The 17,728-nt window shown below is 47.1% G+C and overlaps 1 protein-coding gene across 3 annotated transcripts in view; it reads right to left on the bottom strand.

Annotated features, from left to right (window-relative positions):
• RPH3A (rabphilin 3A) overlaps positions 1-17,728 on the bottom strand; it is a 319,863-nt gene that overhangs the window by 41,609 nt on the left and 260,526 nt on the right. For all 3 annotated transcript variants that reach the window (XM_032168616.2, XM_058425445.1, XM_032168615.2), the window contains exon 5: positions 11,934-12,080. In XM_032168616.2, coding sequence (XP_032024507.1) covers positions 11,934-12,080 — 147 coding nt within the window. The remainder of the gene's footprint in view (positions 1-11,933; positions 12,081-17,728) is intronic.

The raw sequence follows: 17,728 nt of genomic DNA on the forward strand, positions 1-17,728 counted from the left end.
GTGTGCACTCAAATATGTATATATACATCAGGAAGGAAACACACCAAGATATTCACGGTGATAATCACCAGGCAGTGAGGGGTTATGGGTAATTTTTACTTCCCTCTTTAATGCACCCAACTAGCTGGACTCCTCTATACTTTCTTGACTTTCTTAAAATGAACATGTATCACTTTCACATCAGAGATGAAAGTGCATTTTTGAAGATCATGTGGCCAATGGTTAAAAGCCACAGGTTTGAATCCTACCTCTTTTCCAGTCAATGACCTTGAAAAAACCTTTTCTAATAAGAGGGGTTAGATGAGCTGCAGCTCAAGTTTCCTCTCATGCGCAGCATTCCGGATTCTCAGATCCTGAGACAGAAACATTGAGATTTCTCCTTCTTTTTTCTGAAATGGAAGGACTTTTGATGACTAAGAGTAGACCCTGTCTGCATTGGCTGCCTGGTGTTATTTGCCTGCCTGGTTTTGTTTACCTATCTAATGTCTCCAACCCTTTCTCTCACATTAAGTGCCCAATTAGCTGAACCCTGTAAGTGGCTGACACTCACTACTATGTCTTGACATGCCTGATTAACTTTATGATGACTACTCACACCTGACATCCTGGGACCATCCATCACCAGGCTGGGTGCTTCAGGTGAGTTGTTGGTTACTCAGTGAAGTCAGGTGGGCACATCCCAATTCCCAGGATGCTCCCAGAGGCACCAGGAGTATGTCCCCTCCTCTGGGCACCAACGGATGGCCTCTGGAGGTGGTGGGAAGCAGGTTCCCAACGTGGTCTGGCCTTGCCATCCCAATGGAGATGGATGGGCTATTCACTCACTTGACAAACATGTATAGAGCACCTACTATGTGCCAAGTAGACAGTGAGGATCCAGCGGTAGCAAAACAAGATCACTGCCCTCATGGAGCTGGCGTTCAAGTGAGAGATCGGACATTGTTTAAAAAATCATGCAAATTGCCATAATCATCATAAGTCCCCTGAAGGACAAGTATGAGCAGCTATGAGAACTCACAAGAGAGAGACAGGAACAGTCAGGATGGGTCCTCAGAGAAACCAGGGAATAGCATGTGCGAAGGAAGTGAGAGGTGCTCAGCATGGCTGGGAGGCTGAATGGTGGGAGATGAGGCTGGAGAGATGGCAGGGACCACTCCACGCAGGGTCTTGTGTTGAAGAGTGATGGGACAGCATGCAAGGGCTTTCAGTGGAGGAGACCCAACTTCACACCCGCCCGTCTTTTTTTTTTTTTTTTTTTTTTTTTGAGACAGGGTCTGGCTCTGTCACCCAGGCTGGAGTGCAGTGGCTTGATCATAGCTCACTGCAGCCTCAAACTCCTGGGCTCAAGCAATCTTCCCACCTCAGCCTGTCAAGTAGTTGTGACTCTAGGTGCGTGCCACTACGTCCAGCTATTATTTTTTATAGAGAGATGAGGTCTCACTATATTGCTCAGGCTCGTCTTGAATTCCTGGGCTCAATCAAGCAATCCTCCCACCAAAGCCTCCCAAAGTGCTGGGATTACAGGTATGAGACACTACGCCCAGTCCCATTTAGAGACAACACTTGGACAAATGAATGGAGCCCTTGGGAGGCTCAGTGCAGTGAGAGTTTCAGATGCTGCAGCTGTTCCAGGTAGAATGAAGCAGGCAGGTTTCTGGTCTTTCTCTACACATGGAGTTGAGCAAGTCTTTTGAAACTACAAGGCTGGTCCAAATGGGTCTAACTCAGTGGTGGTAAAAGAGCATATCAGAAGGAGGGCCACAAAATGCCATTGCGTGCCAGCAGGTTTCAAGGAATCACTCACTGTGTTAGCTTTCTGTGGCTGCTGGAACGAATTATCACAACTTAGGGGCTTAGACCATCTACATTTATCTTAACAGCTATAGAGGTCAAGGCTAAAGTCGAGGCATTGACAGGGCTTCGTTCCTTCTGAGGGCTCTAGGAGAGAATCTGTTCCTGGGCCTTTTCCAGTTTCTAGAAATCAGCTGCATTCTTTGGCTCATGGCCCCTTCCTCCATTTTCAAAACCAGCAGTAGGGCATCTTTTAATCTCTCCGTGACTCTGACCTTCCTGTTCTCTCTCATAGGAAACCCTTGTTTCCTATGGGGTCCACCTGGATAATCCAGGATAATCTCCCCATATCAAGATTCATAACTATCACATCTGCAAAGACCCTTTTGCCACTGGAGGTAACATATGCACAAGCTCCAGGGATTGGGATGTGAACATTTTGGGGGAGGCCATTGTTTTGCCTGCCACGCCCACATTTTTGCCCCGTCAGTCACTAGAGCCTGATTTGGGTCTGAATCCAACTTTAGCTCTCCTCTGCAGAACAATTCCTCCCCGACTGGCTGTGGATGTCAGGCAAGCCAAGCTTTTGACTCTGTGAGGTTCCGGTCACTTTCTTCAGGTGTTTACATGCAGCCCCAAGAAAGCGTAGACTCCCTGTACACAGGCATTCCAACACAGACACAGACACACATACACCCCTGCAGACGTGCACACTTTCAGGATTTAGTAGGAAGCAGTTATGACGCAGGGGTTGGGGTGCCAATTCTGGAGTGAGCTTGCCCGGCCCCATATCTGGACTTTGCCACTTCCCAGCTCTGTGACCCCAGGAAAGCTCCTTAACCTTTCCGAGCTTCAGTTTCTTTATCTGTAAATTAGGGAAAACAAAGCCCTTACCTCCTAGGATTGTTGCAAAGATAAAATGAGATAGTGTTTGTAAAATGCCTGGAACATGGTAACTATTCAGTAATGGTTGCTGCTAGTTATTTATTCTGGAAATTTGTGGCTTTTATACATCCCTGTACTCACATTTTTTCTGGGTAACCAGGATGCTATCATCTGCCTGTGAAATCTTTCTAAAGCTTTTAAAGGGGCTACATTGATTAGAAATTTATAGGACTCAAGTGCCTATCTATCTCTAAACACACACACACAGATGACACATGCACCCACACATATATACCCACAGGCATGCCTGTAGAGGCATGTGTACATACGGCTATGAGTACACACACACACACACACCACACACGCACATGTATGATCAGAACCTACATGCAAGAATACACTTTTACATGCATGTCTGTACACACTGTGCTCTTACAGAGAGATCAGATCCAATCGCTGCCTTCTCTGAGTAAGGTCATAAGCCCAGTGGGGAGGACTGACCTCTGCTTATTTCTGATGCTCAGCCTCCCGTAAAAAGCCCCAACTGACCTCAGAAACATTCAAGTAACTACTTTTGAGCTTTCCTGTACCGCTGCAACATCTTGATGAATGTCGAGGAAAAGGTTAATGGATGTACAATTGTACCAGAAAGTAGGCTTCATGTGGTGTGCAGCAGAGCCTGGGAGAGACATCCTGCACCCTGCTTGCCCCAGTGTGATGGGTTTATATGCCAATCTCTGAATCAGCAGAGGAAATGGCTAAAAGCTGGGGTTCCACCAACTGATGGGATGGAGCCAGAGCAGCTGCCTTTAGAAGCAGTGGTTGACCACGATTTCACCATTCAGAAAAACGCAGCAAAGTGGGAAAGTGGGTACGATGTCATATTGTCCCTCTCCGTCTCTCTCTGATTTTTGCCTCTTTCTCTGTCTTTCTTTCTCTCTCTCTCTCTCTCACACACACACACCACACACCACACATCACACATCACACACCACCCATCAATTCCAGAATCCCTGCTCGCTCTTCACCTCACCCTAATTGCCAAGTAGGGGGATATTACTGTTGAGTTTATTAAAGTTGGCACTTTCTGAAGTCAAAATTGGACCATCTGCTGTGAATGGGGAAATAGCTGCTCTGATGGGGGCTGGCCTGAGGCTCTAATGCCAGGGTCTCTCAGGAACCTGTCCTTAAATGACTGAGCTGCTCCATCAGGAAGACACAAGCTGGCATGCAGGGCATGTGCATTTCAGACTCATTAATTCTCCCTGTTGTTTGTTACTGTCACCACCTGGGGAGCCCTAGATCTCAATCTGTCTCCTTGAGGGATTGGTGAATGGGATTCCTGCCTGGGCCTCAGCACTTCGGTGAAGAAGGTCACCTTGGTTCAGAGTCAGAGACGAGGGAGCCAAGAGAGAAAGACCACTGGAGGGCTCAGCTGGGCTAGTGCAGTCCATGCTGGGCAAGGTGCTGTGTCATGACAAACCCAGGAACAGCAATAGTTGTGGTTGTTGTTTCTGAGTGCTTACTGTGCCAGGTGCTATGCTAAGTACTCTATATGCATTGTTTTCCTTAAGCCATCAACAATCTGGGAGAGAAGCTCTATTATTCACTCCCATTTTACAGATGGGGAAACCAAGGCACACAGATGGGAACTCACTTGCCCAAGTGTACACAGCTCAAGGGTGGAAGAGCTGGATTTGGAAGTTAGGTCCAGCTGCCCAGATGCTAGAAGAATGAAATCTTTGTTTCATGTCAGTGCTTATGGTTGGGGTTCTTTCTGACCCTTCTCCCTGCCCTTTCCTGTCTTGAAAAATAGAGTTGGGAGAATGTGGTACTGAGGCCTGAAGGGGAAAAGGGTCACTGTGGTAAAGAGGAATGAACTGTTCAACTGAATGAAGAAACATATGAAACGATCAATTAACTTCAATAAATGTTTGAGATACCCTGTAATTATTGACTTCTCTGAATCCCCGAAATCGTCCATCAATTGCCTTTCCCACCTGTACTCCCCAAAAGCAATAGGATAAAGTGGAAAGACAGATTCAAGTTCAAAGTCTGGCTTGGCCACATAAAGGCTGTGTGCCTCTAGGCAAGTGGCTTAACTTCCCTGAGCTTCGGTTTACTCAGCTGTAAAGCAGAAATGATTGTCTGTCTCTCAGTGAGGACATTATGAGGATTAAAGGAAATATATGATATTTAAAAGTTCCTAGCACAGGGCTTGGAGATAAATGTTTGTTTCTCTATGGAATAGCAGAATAGGAGCCTAATTCTGCAGCCAGCCAGCCCGGATTCATAATCCCAGTCCCCACCACTTATTAACTGTGTGACTCTAGGCAAGCTGCTGAACCTCTCTGTTCTTCAGTTTCCTCATCTGTGAAATGGGAATGATTGTAATATGTTCTATTGCATAGGATTCCTGTGAAGATTACATAAATGAGTCTACATAAAGCTCTGAGCACAGTGCTGGCACATGATGCCAATAAGAGTGGTCTGTTGTGATTATTTTGCTAGAAGTTGATCATTATTGCAAGAAAAATCACAGTCCATTTCATCTCCCATTCCTTCTCCACCAACAAAAGGGCTAGAGCAGTGGTTCTCAACAGGGGGTGACTTTGCTCCTTGGGGACACTGAGCAGTGTCTGGAGACATTTTTAGTTGTTGCAATTGGGTAGGGAGTTAAACCAGGCATCTTAGAGGGTAGAGACCAGAGACGCTGCTGAACAGTCTACAATGCACAAAACAGCCCCCACACAAAGAATTATCTGTCCCGAAACATAAATAGTGCTGAATTTGAGAAGCCCTGGGCTAGAGGGATTTGAAGACTATCCTGTCCAACTTCACATTTTACAGATGAGGTCAGGGAGGCCATGAGGGAGGCCGTAAGGGTAAAGTGATTTGCTAAGCATCTTAGTTGGGTTTATGGTTCACTTAGTATGCATTATTCATTCAACATGTATTTGTTCTCTCTTTTATGGCAGGCATCGAGCTAATTAAGGAATCCAGAAAACTTCTATTTTGATCTTTTTTTTTTTTAGACAGTCTTGCTCTGTCACCCAGGCTGGAGTGCAGTGGTATGATCTAGGTGGCTCACTGTGACCTCTGCTTCCTGGGCTCAAGCAATTCTCCTGCCTCAGCCACCCAAGTAAAAAAAATCTTTGCTTTGCTATGAAAAAAGAAAAATCCCCCAAATGTCTCGACTGGGTTAAGTTACTTTCCTTAATGTGTTGCATGTCTTTTTTTTTTTTTTTTTTTTTTTGAGACGGAGTCTTGCTCTGTCACCCAGGCTGGAGTGCAGTGTCACGATCTTGGCTCACTGCCACCTCTGCCTCCTGAGTTAAATGATTCATGTGCCTCAGCCTCCCGAGTAGCCGGAATTACAGGCATGCACCACCACACTCAGCTAATTTTTGTATTTTTAGTAGAGATGGGATTTCACCATGTTGGCCAGGCTGGTCTCAAACTCCTGGCCTCAAGTGATCCACCCGCCTCGGCCTTCCAAAGTGCTGGGATTACAGGCATGAGCCACTATGCCCAATCATATTTTCATCTTATAAAAACAGATTCTATAACATATTAGGGCTAGCTGGACATTAGAAAAAGCACTGGTCCAATCTCTGAGAAAACTGAGGTACTACTCAATAATCCCCAACACTGGAGGATTCAGAGTCCTCCCAACCTTGATAAAATCTATGTTTCTTGAGAAAAAAATGCACATAGACACATGCGTAAATATGTTGATAATATCAGAATGCCCCCAAGTCCCTGACTCCCATCCATAGAATGTTTAAGACTTTAGGTTTAAATGAGGGAGAAGAGTCCTCCTTTAGAAAGAGAAGAGTATGACCTGGCATATGGTTGGCTTGTCAAGACATAGGACAGATGTCTGCCTAATTAGATAATTAGACATAGCAAGTTCCAGGCATTATTACTCACTTCTCCCTCTGTCCATATTTTGGAAAAAATATACGCCAAAAACACATGGGAAGGTGCAATCAAGATGGGAAGGTGATAGGGGTGCGACACATCCTGTCAACAACAAGTCTCTCTGACTTTCTCCTCCATCACGGCGTCTGGATGCCAAGGTTAATGACAAATCCTAATTACTTTTTTGGGCCCATCTATTTAGGGAAGCTGACCTCGAATGGAAGCCACCCAGCTGCCAGTCTCTTCACAGGCAAGATATGTGAGCAAATGCCTTTGAGAGGCTCTGGACAGAGAGAAATATAATAAGGATAAAGAGGGCCTTACCAATGCCAGGGAGAGAGGTGGAAATGCAAACCAATTTTGGAGGCAAATGTCTAATTCCAAACTTAATACATTCTAAAAGTCCTGTGAGTAACCTAGGTGTGGCTTCGCAACTCACAAAGGGGCCCTTTTATGCTCAGGAGAAGTGCTCAGCAGCCACGCGTATCTAGCCTGGCACCTCTAGCCACTGCTGATAGGATGAGGGGTGGGCATCTAGGGCGAGCTAGGTCAATCAGAGTTCCTTCCCTAGGAATTTGGAATTTAGACTAAGAAGAGCTATAAAAACTGGGAGGCTCTAGCTAGCGTGGCTATATTTTCTAATATGTGGGATGAGAAGTAAGCCTTTTATGAGGCCAGGCTGTGTTCTTGTCCTCAGATCCCTGGAGATATCTCTGAACCCTTATATTAAATTTCTCTTTCTACATAATGGGATAAAGATAGCCACCAATAATGCCTTCCTCCTCTGCCTGCACATGCCATTTATCACATAAGGAGATAGGATCTATTTCCTGTCCTCAATAGAAAGTGATGGAAGTGATACCCTGCCAGTTCCAGACCTAGCTGTTAAGAGACCGGGCAACACCTATCTTTGCTCCCTTGGGATCCAACTGCCATGAAAAGGAGCTCAGGCCAGACTAATGAATAAGGAAGGATGAAATGCAAAGAGAGGGGCTACCTGAAGAGCACCAAGGTACAGACAGGGGAGTAAAGCTTTCTTGCACCTTCCAGCCCAGCCCAATCACTGGCTGAATGCAGCCGAGTAGGCAAACCCAGCCCACGTCCCCTGGAGCAGAAAACCTGCCCAGCAGAGCTTTGTCTGAATCCTTAACCCATAAAATCATGAAAATAATACATTGTTTTGCTCTAAGCCACAAAGTTTTGGGTGGTTTGTTATATTGCAACAGATGACCGAAACAACCTAGCTGAAATTAGTTTCCTTTCTTGTAAGCAAAGTGTCGTAACTAATATAGAAAATCTGTAGCAGTCAGGCATGCAAAATAAACTCTGAAACCCCACTTGGCACTTATATAAGAAATGTGGGGGCAAAATGAGGTTGGTTAATGAGTTTCTCTTCTGGCCATCCTCTCTCCCTCCTAGGATGCTGAAGAGAACAGAGCTGGGTTGTGAACTGAGTGGTGAGTGAAGATTTAGATTCCTCCTGGCAGAAGTACATGAGCTCCATGGAATGAAGCTGCTCTGGGTTGCTGTGCATGGCCTGGGGCTCCCTGGGACAGCTAACTCCTGCAAAACTGCCCCAGGGAGGCAATGCTTCCTGGTAAGCCTGAGGGCATTTCTCTTCTGGAACTCTCAGAACCACAGCAGCATGCAGACTAGCTCTGGCAGCTTTGGAAGGTAAAGACAGGTTAATAAGAGCTGAAAATAATAATTGGGCCAGCACAGAAAGGGTTTCAACTTCCAGCTCTCAAAATGTCCCCTCCAAACCTGAGTAATTAAAATTTCTATGTTCTGCAGAGCCTAGGAATTTGGGAACACGTCTTCAGGAAAAACATCTCAGACATTTAAGAGCATAGTTCCGAGAGTCAGCCAAATAGGGATGTGTACCTTGCCTGCATATGACCTTGGGCAAATGACCTAAACTCTCTAAGCTTCAGTTTCCTCACCTGCAAAATGGGGATAATAATAGCTTACTTGACAGGGTTGAGAGGAGCAGTTAATGAGTTAATTCATATGGAGTTTTTAGACACAGGCTTGGCACATACATAGTAAGTGCTTAATAAATGGCATCCATCATGATGATTATTTACCATGCTTATTAACAGTGATTTCATAACCATCATGATGATTATTTATCATGTTTATTAACAGTGATTTCATAACTCTCCCAGATAGCTTTCACTCAGGTAATAGAAAAGAACATTCAGCATCATGTTCCAGGCTGATGTCTGGACCCAGTAAGGGACACAGCTACATTGGCGATTTTAACATAGAAGGAGCTCATTTACTCTGAGAGGTACAGCCAGCAATAGGGTGTGAGGACCCTCACTAGACACCCCCAAAATACTGTAGATTCTGAGCAGGAAGAATCCTGAGAAAGAGACTGAGTCATTTGATGGATGGGGAAACTGAGGTCCCAAGAGCTCACTAACTGAGATCCTCATGTTCTGCAGTGGGAGCCCCAGTTAGCACCCCCATTTTCAGTTTGGCTCCATGTCTGATGTTTCACTTGGCTTTCATCTGACTCTTCTCTGATCCCCTCCCAGGGAAGTGTGGGTGGAACAGGAATCGGGGCAGGTTTGAGCTTATAAGACACAAATAGCATTGGGTTTGCCTCTGGCGATGCTTCCAGCAAGGGCTGGCTGCAGGAAGGGCGCTGTGGGACAACCACAGCCAGAATCTTCCGGGACTGTCCTCCCCACTCTGGGAAGCCAGGCAGAAAACACACTGTCTCAGCAAAGGGACATTCTGTCACCAAAGACTTGGCCCAAGCTCCCCTGGAAGCCTCTCAAATCTCCTTCAGGGGAAGCCAGGGGCTGCTGGAATTTCAGGACTTGCCAAACAGGAGTCTCAGGGCAGACTTCTAGAATAAAGGCTTCAGCTAGTATCAAAAACCAGCTTTCTCATTAAAAAAAAAAAAAAAAAAAACCTCACCATTAAATAATTGCCACTATTTATTAAGCATGTACTTTGTACAAGGCACCACAATAATCCTTTGCGTGCTAATTAAATACTCACTCAGATGCATGTGATAATGTTATCCCCATTTTGCAGATGAGGAAACTGAGGCACAGAGAGGTAAAGTGGCTTATCTAAGGGCATGCAGCGGGTAAGTGGCAGAACTGGAATTTGGACCCAGGTCTCCCTGACTTTGCAACCCCAGCTCTTAACCACAATGCTCTGCCACCATGTCACTAGGTTGGTAGGGAGAATACAGCAGGGCATTGAAGATAAAACAGGGACCTCATTTACCCTGTTCTAGATCATTTAAGCTGGGATCTGCTCAGTCCACAAGGACCTCCTTAACCTGACCCCCAGAGGCAGCCTAGTGGCCATGTTGATACAACTGGGCTTGGCACGCCTGGCTGCAGTTGATTGGACAAGGGATAGTATCTGACATAAGCCAGTCAGAGTATTTTCCCTGGGAATTTGGACCCTGGATAAGACTATAAACCCCCAAGCCTCTTGGCTACAGGCAATGTAGAAAGAAGTTGGGAGATAGCCTCATCTTCCATGTTCATTCATTCACTCAACAAATATTTTGCTCTGCACCTATTATGTACCAGGCTTTGGGAATATGGCAGTGAACAAAACCGGTAAAAATACCTAAATATAAAATGTGATAGCTGGTGATAAGTGCCATGCAAGAAAAGGGTTGAACAGAGTTCTTGCTTTCACTGTTTACCTTTAACATATGTGTCTTTCCTTCCCTCATGACTGAGGCCCATCGTTGTATAAAGACACACACACATACACACACACGCACACACTGCCAGTCTGGAGAACTTCCCACTCCTGAGATATCTTTTAAAAAGCAAAGCAAAATAAAAACCTAACCCCATAAGCAAGCCTCTCAGACCCATCCCCTTGGTGACCACCTGAGGACGCTGACAGAGGGTCAAGTGTGAAGCTGACACATCCTGTGGCAGGTATTTGTCACTTGTCAACAACACCTCCGATTTCCCCAGCCTGCCCTGAGTGCAATTATCTGCAGAGGCTCAAATCAAAGGCATCCACTTCCTGCATCCCCAGAGCATCATTTTCCATCCAAGAACCTCGTTAACCCCTGGCTGAGTGTCTGGGTAGGGAGATCAGTGGGCACCTCGGTACCCAAATCCGCCGTAAGCAGTTGGCAATGGCTGCCCCTGGCAGAAGGGCTTGGGGAGGGGCATAGGGTGGAGGCGGTGTCCCAGCATCCTGCCTTCCCATTTCCTGTTTGATATTCGGGTCTAGGAAGACCACTCCAGTGGCCTCTCTGTATCCCGGCAGCCAGTCTCCATTTATACCAAGAGCCCCCCAAACACATACCCTCACTCCCTTCTCTCAGTCACTCCTCCCACCCTGATGATGCCCCACATTTTCCCCAGTCCCCCAGCTCCAGCCCACACCCATGCCACTCCTTGCTCTCCAGTACTGTCCCTGCTCATTGATTTTGTCACTCTCTTCGATTCTTCACACATCCTTCTTATAAGCCTTGCTTCTCTCCCAAACATGTTTTCATTATCCCCGCCCTCTGAGCCCCACTTTCCCCTCCTTCCTACCATTTATTAAACACATACTGTCACCAGAGCCTGGGTCAGGAACTGTGCATGCGTCATCTCAACACTTACAAGAATCTTATAGGATAATTACTGTTATTTCCCCCATTCTGCCAGTTAGCAAACTGGGGCTCAGAGAGGTCAAGCAACATGCCCAAGATCCACAGCAGGCAAGTGGGGAGCTGGCATGGGACCCCGGGTTCCTGGAGTCCGGACCCATCAGGTTAACCTCTGCTTCCTCACTCACATGCTGCCTGACTGTTATAGGACTGGTTTCTCCGATTGTCTTATGTAACTAATTTCAAACATGCTCTGTCTTTCACACACTCTTTTTTACCTACTCTCTGTCCTCCTAACCTTGCCCTCAGCTGTACCTTCTGACACCTACCTGGCTCTCATCTCCAAAACACATCCCTATGCAGCTGTGATTAGCGGAGACACCTGATGCTCACACCCACCCGCTTCTTGCAGCCTCCAATGACATCTCCACTTTCCCTATCACAAGACCCCTCCCCCTACCCCTTCTTCAATGCACCCCCAGCCAAGAACCTCCACACTCACAGCCCACTCTCTCCTCTAGTCCCTTTTCTCTTCTCCCAGCTCTCCCAACTCATGCAACAAAGATCCCACGTCTGCCAGTGGGGAAGGGGGTGGGGCGGGGAGGTGGCCCCGTAAGTCACAAATGGCAAAGCCCAGAGGCAGCCCAGCACACCCTGTTTGAGGCCAAAGCCCTGCTCCAGCCCAGCACACCCTCCTGCCACAGCGGCTCTGGGGTGAATGGGAAGTGTTAAGCCTCACCCGATTCGCTCCTGCTCCATCTCTTCCATTTTCTCAGCTCGAGCGATCACCCTGTTGATGATTTCTTTCTCCTCATCAGTCAGCTCTTCCTGCTTCCTCTGCCTGTCAGGCTGACCACTGGGGTGGACAGACCAGCCTGCCTGAAGCCTGAAAGGAAATTTGGGAAGGTGTGAGGGTGGGCAGAAAACAGTAGTTCAAAGTCCTGCTGGGAAACTCACTGTCTGGGGAACTGTGGGCAAAAGGATCATCTCTCTCAGAGCCTCAGTGTGCTCCTCTGTGCAATGGGACACACATACTTCCCTCTTAGGCTTCTGATGAGTTTATTTTGCTATGTGCTTAGTACACAGTAGACACTCCATGACATTTTCAGCAAGCTCATGGAAACCTGGAGAGTAAAGATATTTCAGAAAAGATTCCAGAGTAGTAGACTTCTACAACTGGAGTGGAAATGATTCAGGACAGGCAGTCTGAAGCCCTGGGTCCCAGGTTGACCATAGCATCTGCCTGGCAGAGAGATGGCTTTTGGGGGCCACGGAGTTTTTTAAAATAAGTTTAAACTGGTTGCCAACTAGGTTCCAAAAATCTCTTGAATTCACATAAATGTCTAGATTTCCAGCCTCAAAGTCTCTGGTAACATTTTGGGTTCTATCTTGTGTTCTTTTTGCCTTTTCTTTTTAAGCGAACACTGACGTAACATCTATTGGTGCCCACATTACCTAATTATCTCTCACACATGCCCACTGTGTGCCCGCATCAGCTTATTATCTCTCATGTAAGTCCCCCGTGTGCCTGCATTACCTCATTCAATCCTCACATCACCCCTACAAGGCAGGGGCTGTTTGTGTCCGTACTTCCTGGTGAGGAGGCTGAGGCATGGAGAAATTAGAGCACTTGCCCAAGGTTGTGTGGCTGGCAAGTGGCAGCGGCAGGATTCAGACCCGGGCAGCCTGCACATTTACCCTCCATGAGACGGAAAGAATGGGACCTGTGGCCCCAGCAATGGTTCAGACAATCAGAGGCTGCTGGGAACAGGTCTATGACAAATTAGGATCCTCTCCACTAACACCATGGTCCATGACCCAAGGCTCTGAGGTGCATCACTGGAGTGGAAGGCAGGGTTGAACACCACTAGAAATTCTTGTCCCTATGAGGGAAAAATATTAGGAACTCTGAATCCTCAGGAGCCAGTCCCCCATTAGCTGCCAGCCTTGGTCCCTTCTGCTGGCCTAATCACAGCAGCAGGCATGAAATTGCCTTTTGACAATGGAAGCTGGAAATTAAAAGCCCATCTTCCTCCCTCCTTCCCATCTTCTGCCATCCCCCCACCTTAGCTAGCTTGCTCTGAAGAGCAGAGAAGGAAGAGTTTGAAGGAAAAGGGAGGCAGATGTCTTGGGGCAAGTCTTGTTTCCAGAAAGGGAAGGAGGACGCAGCCTGGGGAAATTCTGGTGGAAACACACCTTACCTTCCCACGTGTGGCCTTGGATGGGATGCCTCTGGGATGAGCACATGATAACACTGCTCAAACCCCTTGCTCAGAACTCGCCAGTGGTGTCTCATTGACTTAGAATAAAACCCAGAATTAGGCAGAAGTGATGGTTGCACAACATTGTGAAGATACTAAATGCCACTGAATTGTATGCTTTACAATGATTACTTTTAGGGTACATGAATTTTACCTTGATAAAAATAAAATTCAGACTTCTTGCTTATTCTGCAAAGTCTTACCTGGTCTGTCCTTTACCTGCCCCTCTGTCCTCATTGCCCCTTGCTCCCCCGGTCACTAGGCTCCAGGCGCACTGGCCTCTCTGCTCCATCTTAAACACGGAAGTCTTCTTTTTGCCTCGGGGCCTTTGCACTTGCAGTTCCCCCTGCCAGGAACACTTATCTCCCTGGATCTTCCCTCTCATCATCCTGGTCTCAGAGAGGCTGTCTTTGATCTCTCATTGCCCTGGTTCACTTTCTCCATTGCACCCGTCTCTAGCTGAAGTTATCTTTTAAATTTTTTCTTATTATATATTTATTTCCCTTTTATCTCCCACCAGAACATAGATTACAGGATGGCACGGACCTTATCTGGCCCTGGTTCTCTATTGTGTCCATGCATTTAGATCATTCTCTGACGGCAAGTACATAAAAAGAGTTTTTGAATAAGACCTGGTCCCTGGTGGCCAAAGGAGATGTTAAATGCCTAATTATACAGGTGACATGCAGGGAGACTGAAGCAATGGAGGTTACTCAGCCTAGAGATTGGGCAGAGCTTCTTGAGGAAGCGAAGAGAATTCACTGTGATCCTGGTGAAGATGAAGCTTCAGGGCCCCCTGTTCGCACAGGCACCTCCCGAGGCCCTAGGATGGGCCCTAGCAATGGTCATGTGATTAGGAAAGTTTGCAGAAGCAAGCTGGTTTTGTCTTTTTGATCTTGAAGAGGGCCCCTTAAGTATATAAGCTTTGGGCCCCACAGAGCCATGGCTGATTCCTGCTGAGACCTCAAAGATAAGCTGAAGGGGTGATGGAAGGGAGGGGAGAGATCGAGTCTGGCAAAGGGAATGGTCTTTGCAAAAAAGCTGGAGTAGAGCAAGCAGGCAGCATGCTAGAGGGAAAGAAGACCAGTATGGTGGCCAGCCTCTAGGAGGGTCCCCAGAGGTCCCTGCCTCCTGTTATTCATACCCTCCTGTGTGTAGTCCCCTCCCATGCTGAATCAAGGCTGATCCGGTGTGACCAACTAAATACAGTGGAAGTGACGCTGTGTGGCTTCCAAGTCATAAAAGACACTGAAGCATCCACCTTGGTCTCTTGGCCAGCCGCCATGTTGTGAGGACACTCAAACAGCCCCGTGGAGAGGCCCACATGGAGGGGAACTGAGGCCCCCAGCCAACAGCTAGCACCAAACTGCCAGCTACATGAGCAGCTCCTCAATTCCCTATGAAGCCTTCAGATAACTGCTGCCCCAGGTGACATGTCTGCAGCTGCTTGAGTGACTTTGCGCCAGGGCTTCCCTGGCACCCTCCTATTCCTACTCACAGAAACTGTGAGGAATAATCAATGGTTTCTATAATTTTAAGCCACTTTTTTGAGATGATTTGTTATCAGATAACTAGGAAACCCAGTCCAGCAGGAGGATAGAGACAGACTGGTAGCACCCTCCCCACAGTGTCTGGATTCATGTTCTATTGCTGCATGACACATTCTTACAAATGTGGGGGCTTAAACTAACACACATTTATTTTCTCACAGTTTCTAGGGGTCAGGAGTCTGGGCTTGGCTTAACTGGGTCTTCTGCTCAGGATTTCACAAGGCTGCAATCAAGGTATGGGCTGGGCCATGTTCTCATCTGGGGGCTTGATAGGGGAAGAATTAGCTTCTAAGCAAATTTGTGTCATTGGCAGAATTAATTTGCTTGCAGCTGTATGACTGAGGGCCATGGCCTTTTGTTGGCTGTTGAGGGAGTCCCTACCCCAGCTACTAGAGGCTGCCTACATTTCCTAATCATGTGGACCTCTCTGATCCCATCCTGTGGACCACTTCCTTCATCAAGTACACAAGGAGCATCTCTAGCTCCTGTCACCCAAGACAGAGTCTTATATAACATAATGTGATCCCAAGAGTGACAGCTCATCCCCTTTGCTGTATTCTATAGCCTAGAAGCAAGGCTCAGGTCCTGCCTACACTCAGGGTCAGGGCATTACACGAAGGCATGAACACCAAGAGGTGGGGATCACTTTAAAGTCTGCCTGCTGTGGCATTCCTGGCAGATATCCTTCCATCCTTGCTTGAATGCCCCCTGTGATGGAGGCCTCACTCTCTTTATGCAGAGTCTGTACCATGCTGTTGGGAAGATCTTCCATTTGGTGTGCCAATATCCCTCAGCCTGCTGTTTCTTCCCATTACTTTTAAAGGATACAGTGGACTCCTGTATAATGAAGATCACCTACCCTTCCCAAAGAGCCTCGGTCATAACGGAATTCAGCCACTCCCAAGTCTCATCAGTTTTCCATGGAAATGGACACTTCACCTTCCCCTATTCTCCCCTCTTTGCCACCACATCTCTTCCTGGATTTCTCTGCTGATCCCCCTTTATTTATTTCCTGCCATTACAAAGCAGCTCAGTGACCAAAACTGAACACATGTGAGATTCTAGGTCTAGTCCCCAGTGAAGACCCTCCAAGGACACATTCCTGCAGCTTACAATCTGGTCAGGAGCCAGCCTGACCTGAAGTCAATGGCTCACACCCCACCACCACACCATTGCCGGTGTTATTGTGCACAGGAAATGCAAGCATCTGAACACACATGGCTCCAGAGACATAAGCAGGGTTGGGGGTCCCCGAGAGGCCCTGCCTAGGATAATTGCCTCCATCTGCAGACTGCAGATGAGCAGCCCTGCTGGAGGCTGCTGGCACCTTTCCAAACCCTTCCCCCATCCTCTGCTCCAGAACACGTAGTTGACAAACAGCTCATCGTGTTTGAAAATGTCGCCGATTGGTCTCAGTGGGAACCTGCAAGCCTCCTGTGGATTTTCATGTTTTAATTCCAGAAGCAAACAGACAGAAACAAGATCAGTTTTTCAGACCAAAGCTTTTGCTCTCTGGGGATGGAATGGGCTTGTCTAGGTCTTCCTGAGTCGAGAAGCAATGTGGGCACGAGGGCCTCAAGAATCGGTCCTTGGGATACGATCCTTGCCAAGGGCTTCTGGACATAGGATGGCAGCTCTGTCTCCAGTTTTGGGATCTTGTTAAAGACCGAAGCCGGAAATCAAAGTATTGCTCCCCTTGGACAAGTTAGAGAATTGTATCCGATCCAGAAAATGCCCAGAGGGCCTACTATGTGCCAATTTGAGCGCTTGTTGACTTGGCAGAGTTAATGAGTGGAAGCCTGGGTCTGACACTTCTTGGCAGTATGTGCTGGGCCTCTGCTCTGCTCTGCACCTCAGTTTCCTGGTCTGTTAATTGAGAATGTTAATAGGGCATGCATCACAGGGCCCTTGGGAAGATTAAATATGAAAGTGCATGCCAAGTGCCCAGGAAACAGCAGCCCTTGCTATTGTGACCATCCTCTTAATCTACCAGGATGCCCTAACTTTCTAGTGAGGGATGAATTGCACCAGGAACTTTGCAAGCAAACTGAGATGTGCTCCACAGTTTCGTGGGACTGCCTCTCCAGGTGAGTGCTGGCATTTTTCACAGTAACTCATTAGCTAGCTGCTGGCAGAGTAGCCCTTCAACCTAAGCAGACCTGGTGGCTGCCTACAATGACAGCCCTGGCTGCTATGAAGATACAGTAACCTAAGAGAGGGGGACGCAGGAGTAGGCTTTGGGGTCATATAGCTCTGATTCCTTTTCTGGCACTGCCCTGCCTGGATGTGCAACCTTAGGAACATGTTACATCTCTGAGCCTTAGTTCCCTCATCTAGTAAAGGGAATACTTACTAATGAGCTCATCAAGCTCATATGAGGGTCAACTAGACCATGTATATAAAGCGTTTAGTGTAGATCCTAGGACTTGGTAAATGCTCCAAAAAGGTGAACTTGTGTTTTCTTTTTCTTCTTATTAAATATTTTTGGTATGAAACTGTGTCTCAAATCCTTGCCACAGTGGCAATTCAGTGAAAAATTACCTAATAGCACTGCACATATAGTGGGCACTGAATCTGAATGAAAGAATGAATGAATGAATAGAATGTTTTGATAGGGAAGAGTAGGGAAGACAATGAGTCACTGACCCAGGGGTGGGAAGAACCCAGTGGAATGAAACAAAACGTGCAGCCTGGATCACTGACTGGCATTTGAAATCAGGAAC

The sequence above is a fragment of the Hylobates moloch genome, unplaced genomic scaffold (genome assembly GCF_009828535.3).
Source record: "Hylobates moloch isolate HMO894 unplaced genomic scaffold, HMol_V3 SCAFFOLD_12, whole genome shotgun sequence".
NCBI classification, from domain to species: domain Eukaryota; kingdom Metazoa; phylum Chordata; class Mammalia; order Primates; family Hylobatidae; genus Hylobates; species Hylobates moloch.